General features: G+C 36.3%; 1 protein-coding gene across 1 annotated transcript in view; it reads left to right on the forward strand.

The window, feature by feature from the left end:
* The window catches only part of LOC122342837 (metabotropic glutamate receptor 4-like), a 36,221-nt gene extending 32,614 nt beyond the window's left edge, over positions 1-3,607 (forward strand). The window contains exon 6 of the mRNA XM_043236976.1: positions 2,121-3,607. Coding sequence (XP_043092911.1) covers positions 2,121-2,384 — 264 coding nt within the window. The 3' untranslated portion in view covers positions 2,385-3,607. The remainder of the gene's footprint in view (positions 1-2,120) is intronic.
* Positions 3,608-3,811: the final 204 nt, after the last annotated feature.

The raw sequence follows: 3,811 nt of genomic DNA on the forward strand, positions 1-3,811 counted from the left end.
AATAATTAAAAATATATATATTTTGTGAGTATGTGAGTCTAATAATAATTTTACACAGATCACACATATATTCCGAAAACGTTTATTTTGTATGCGATTAATCACGATTAATCGTTTGACAGTAGTCAAATTTTATTTACTATGTTGTTGTTTTTCTTTTATTTGCACATATTTTATATTGCATTTAGTCATAAAAAACTTTTAGCAATACAAAATAAATATTTTCAGGTATTATTTTAATAATTTATGTTGGCTTTTAATGGTTATTTAATGGTGGAAACAACAACTGGTGGCAACTGGTGTCGGGGCTACCAAATAAGGACCTATTTTTAAAGATACCACACTATATTTCAATGGCACACTTTTGCTGATTGTCTGTAGTGGCCAGTGTTGGGTGGTAGCCATCTGTCTCTTCTTCGAGAAGAGCCCCAGCACAGCTGATGTGGTCCTAACCCTTCCTGTCGACTTGTGCTGAAACTACTTTCCAGTCAGTCCCTCTGGATGGAGATCACAGCAGTGAGTCACACTTAATCACAGCGCACAGAGGAGCCAGAACCGAGGTCACGTCCGCCAGAGCCAAAACACACAGCAGCGTTCTAAAGCAACAGCAGGGGGTTCGCAGCAGTGCCATGGAGTGGCTGGAGCCATTAGTGCTGGGGTGTGTGCCTGTTTGTGTGCCACTGAAAACATGTCACAAACACTGGTTGGTTAAAAATAATCACAATCACCTTCTCATTATTTAGGTAATAGTGCCTTACACCATGTCCCACACAGGCACAACTCGACAAAGCGTCCAGCGATGAAAAGCAATCACTTGCAAGCTAATCCCAGTTTCTGTGCTAACTAGCCAAGACAAATGACACAACAGTTTTATCAGTCATTTGGTTTCTCTTTTTGTGGCATCATGCCGGATAATCATGCTCACAGCTGCTCGTTATATACAGTGGATGGAGTCCAAAAACCTGAGAATGAAAATAGTTTTAAATATTATAATCATTCATTATATAGCATTTTAATCAAATTTTTTATTATTTATATGACTTAAAATAGCAATATTATTATCATTGTTAAATGTAATATCATTTTTGTATTTCAAACTTTATCTTTCAATAATTCGAATTTCACAATACGTTGTACATTTTTTTTAATTCAAACATTTTTTTAATTAATTTTCTCTTTAGAGCCCGCTCTATATTATAAAGTCTATTAGAAAAAAATAAGCATTCATCTCGTAGTTTTTCATTTGGAGTGTGTGCATATTTTCTGTTTTGTTTTGTTTTTTAAATTTAATTTTGAATAGTAGTTTTAGTAATTTGTTGAGTGTTTTTCATTTGTATTTGTATTTTTTATTTTATAAATATTAGTTCTTTAAATGAAAATAAAAAAAATGTTTCCCTTGTAAACTAGCTAAAATAAGATTTCTGAAAAGAAGATGCTGTTTTGATGGTTTTAGATTTAGTTAACTGTAATAACCTTGATTTAAACACTTTATAATCTCAGCTGTCTGTCATGAATCATGAATACAGTGTATTCTGACATTGTAGTCATTTGCATATTATGTAGTAGAGAATTGCGCATATTCGAATGTGGTGATGATGCTTGTTGCTTTGGGCATGTTGAGTCACGAGGTTATGACTCTCAGTTGAGATTTGACATATTGACTGTGTCAGTTAGATCAGGGGTTTATTGTGTCAACAAGCCCTCGTGAGATGAAGGTCCCAGGTCATACGAACAAGTCTTCATTATTGCATAATACACTCCCAACAGGCTATTGTGCCATCCTGAAGGGCTTTAGTTTGCAATAATAACCTGCATTATCCCTTACATTATTCCGTGCCTATCAAATAAGTAAATAAATGGACTGAAAATATCGATTTCAGTGGAAATTATTTGATTATGTGGGAAGAAATAGACTGCGGTGTGATATAAAACTAGCACACTGCTGGGTATCGGTTGCCCAGGGCAACAGCAAAATATACAGTTTTATTATACAGACATATTTGGCAACAGAAAGCCATGATTGACCAATTATGACCCAGTATGGCGTGCAGCGATGGCTTTGTTTTCAACGATTTCTAATTTTCACCTGCTGTGTTTTTTTTTTTTTTTTTGCTTGGCAGATGTACATACAAACGACCACGCTGACCATCTCGGTGAGTCTGAGCGCGTCTGTGTCTCTGGGGATGCTCTACATGCCGAAGGTCTATGTGGTGCTCTTCCACCCGGAGCAGAATGTGGCCAAACGCAGCACTCGCAGCCTAAAAGCTGTGGTCACTGCCGCCACCATGTCTAACAAGTTCAACCCCAAGGCCAGCCTGCGGCCCAACGGAGAAGCCAAGTCGGAGCTGTGCGAGAACCTGGAAACTCAGGGTGAGCGGCTTTGACGATAAACACTTTATTGACACTGATTTTTATATTGCAATAAACCTGTTATTATAATCTTAAAAACTTTAATTCATCATCATTCAATTGCTCGTTTAAACGGATCCGAATTTGAAGAGGGTCGCAAAATCGCGCCTCAGCAGTCTGGATGCTTTAGATTGATTTTTGTTCTAAATGCTCGATTCACCCAAAATCAACACATCTGCTATTATTTACTCCTCGATCACTGCAAACCAATATAACATTCTTTTTTTAAAATGTCATTGAGAGGATCATAACAAGACAACCCGCTAATCGTCTGGCTCACTGCACGCAAAGGTTATTTTGGTTTCATTATGTGTGAATCTAACTATTTGCCGTCAGATATGCGCTAGCTGGTGAGTTTTTTAAATTATCAAGAGGCAAATCGGTTGAATCGGTACAGCAGTCCTTACTGAAACCCATCTCCTGCTAAGTTAAATATCAATAAAACACAGCAGCTGATAAACAAGCTTTGTAATACAGCAGTAAATAAAAGCCTGCTGCCTCAGCAGAAATAACTCACATTCTAGAACAGAAGCAAACCTATAGTCGTCCTGAAAGAGAAACGAAAGGAGTCATAGTTTGCATAAATTATATTATTCATTAAGGCCACAATTTACCAAGATCCCAAATAAAATGTACTAATTGGCTTCTGCAGTCAATCAAATTTTGTGTAAGCATTATAGCTATACTAGGGGTAAAAATAACACAAATAGTCGCACATGCACTTGCTTTATTTCAATTTAAGTTTTACCTAAAAGTATTTGGTATTTTTGCACATGCAGATCAGTGATTTAAGTGGTAATATGACAACATATGTTACATTCAGATATGATTTTGTGCTCTTAATCTAATGTGGTATTAATTTGCACACCTTTTCTGAAGTTTTCAGAGGTGATAATTCATTTTGCAAGCACTGTTTAATTCATTTGCAATGACGTTGTCCTTTATTCTACATGCCCCGAATGGCATATTCATTAGGAGAAACCTGCGAAGAGGCGCTATCTTCAGGTTCTATATCTGGAATACAGAATCCTCAGTAGACACAGCAGATTTAAAAATCTTTATTAATTTATTTTTGCATGTGCCATCTGGTTTTCATGTTTTTTATATGCACAACAATTTAGTAAATCACAGACTAAAAGTTTGCTTCACTGTCAACATGAATGTAGTTAGACACTACAACAGTTTTGAGACAGCATCAAATGTGCCTTGATTTCCTTTTAGTCTGTTATCATTTTTTTTTTTCAATTAGCCTCTAGCTTTTGCATTTTCGTTACCTTAATCTGTGATGTGAGGTCAAATGCAGTAGCCAGGGGAGAGAAACAAAATGCAAATATAAACAAATTTCACCCCGTCAATAGACACAGTAAGACATTATTAGTAGTCAAAGTTGACGCTGAGCCAG

This window comes from Puntigrus tetrazona, chromosome 4, assembly GCF_018831695.1.
Source record: "Puntigrus tetrazona isolate hp1 chromosome 4, ASM1883169v1, whole genome shotgun sequence".
Lineage (NCBI taxonomy): Eukaryota > Metazoa > Chordata > Actinopteri > Cypriniformes > Cyprinidae > Puntigrus > Puntigrus tetrazona.